Below are 1,037 nucleotides of genomic sequence, written 5' to 3'. Positions count from 1 at the left end.
TGACTAACTTGACATCACCATTTTCATCGAGGAGTATGCTGCCACTCATGGATGATAAAGCACGTTTGTTAGGACCTGCGTAGTTGGCTTGATTCGTTGGTTGGTACTCAACCTCCGAATTAGGAATCGTGAAGTCCGCCATTTGGTTGTTGTATATAATACCTGTTGTGGCCGACATGATTTTGCAACCAAAGCTAAATATAACAAAATTAGAAAAAAAAAATCATCACACATTCAAGCAAATATATTTTTTTTAAATGAAAAATGCCCTTAATTAATTAGCAACGTTCGTGAGGTGAGAAGGAAAAACTCGCAGTGTCATATCCATGCACGGACGTTTTAATACACCTATAAATGTACGAGAGAGTAACTTGTAACTGTAATGTATGTCTCGAGGTATGAACAAGAACTGCTTTACTTACTAATAGTTTACGGAGGTAGTCACAGAAACAGCATCTCCGTTCTCAGCCAAAACACTCACATGACTCGTGCCTCCCAAGTTGTCTGTAGCGTCAACCTGTCCGTTACTATAATAACTTGCATTTGTGTAAGTTACCATATCGCTTTTTATAGTGTCTCGGATCTTACGGGCGAAGTCCTCAGATGCCAAATCATTCAAGACCTTAAAAAACAAAAATAACGCAAGTGTGGGTTTCATTATCTTTCATAGATACATCAATGGCTTTCTCGTGCAAGCTGACAACAAATTGGGACGAAAAGAAAATAATTGTTTACATTGATATGAATTTAGACGGAAAAATCATCGATTTTTAAAAATCATTGAATGGATAGCAGACGTCAGCCGACCAAGCAATATCATAATTTCAGTGCCAAAAATTGGAAAGCAAAACATTTGAAGTCAGCATAGGCCTATGTCTCATTGTGTGTGTTACTATCCCCTTACCTGATTAACTTCAGCTGTGCTGACTTCTCCAAGATGTGCCCTTAGACCAAATGCAAATTTACAGGTTTCAAGAAAACGATGGTAAGCTGTTACTTTAGCAGCATCGGATGACAAATCAATATCGTAACCTACA

General features: G+C 38.0%; 1 protein-coding gene across 1 annotated transcript; it reads right to left on the bottom strand.

Annotated features, from left to right (window-relative positions):
* LOC117112466 (glutathione hydrolase 1 proenzyme-like) lies at window positions 1–1,032 on the bottom strand (the record flags this gene model as incomplete). The annotated part of the gene is given in 3 exon segments (XM_033255553.1): window positions 1–194; window positions 423–622; window positions 905–1,032. Coding segments are annotated over 3 exon segments (522 nt in total), but the record flags the coding sequence as incomplete, so codon positions are not given.
* Window positions 1,033–1,037: the final 5 nt, after the last annotated feature.

Source organism: Anneissia japonica, unplaced genomic scaffold, assembly GCF_011630105.1.
Source record: "Anneissia japonica isolate Jap-2015-1 unplaced genomic scaffold, ASM1163010v1 scaffold286237_len1037_cov237_single, whole genome shotgun sequence".
In the NCBI taxonomy this organism is placed as follows: Eukaryota; Metazoa; Echinodermata; class Crinoidea; order Comatulida; family Comatulidae; genus Anneissia; species Anneissia japonica.
The sequence above is the reverse complement of the archived record's forward strand: the minus strand, read 5'-3'. Positions and strand labels throughout refer to the sequence as shown.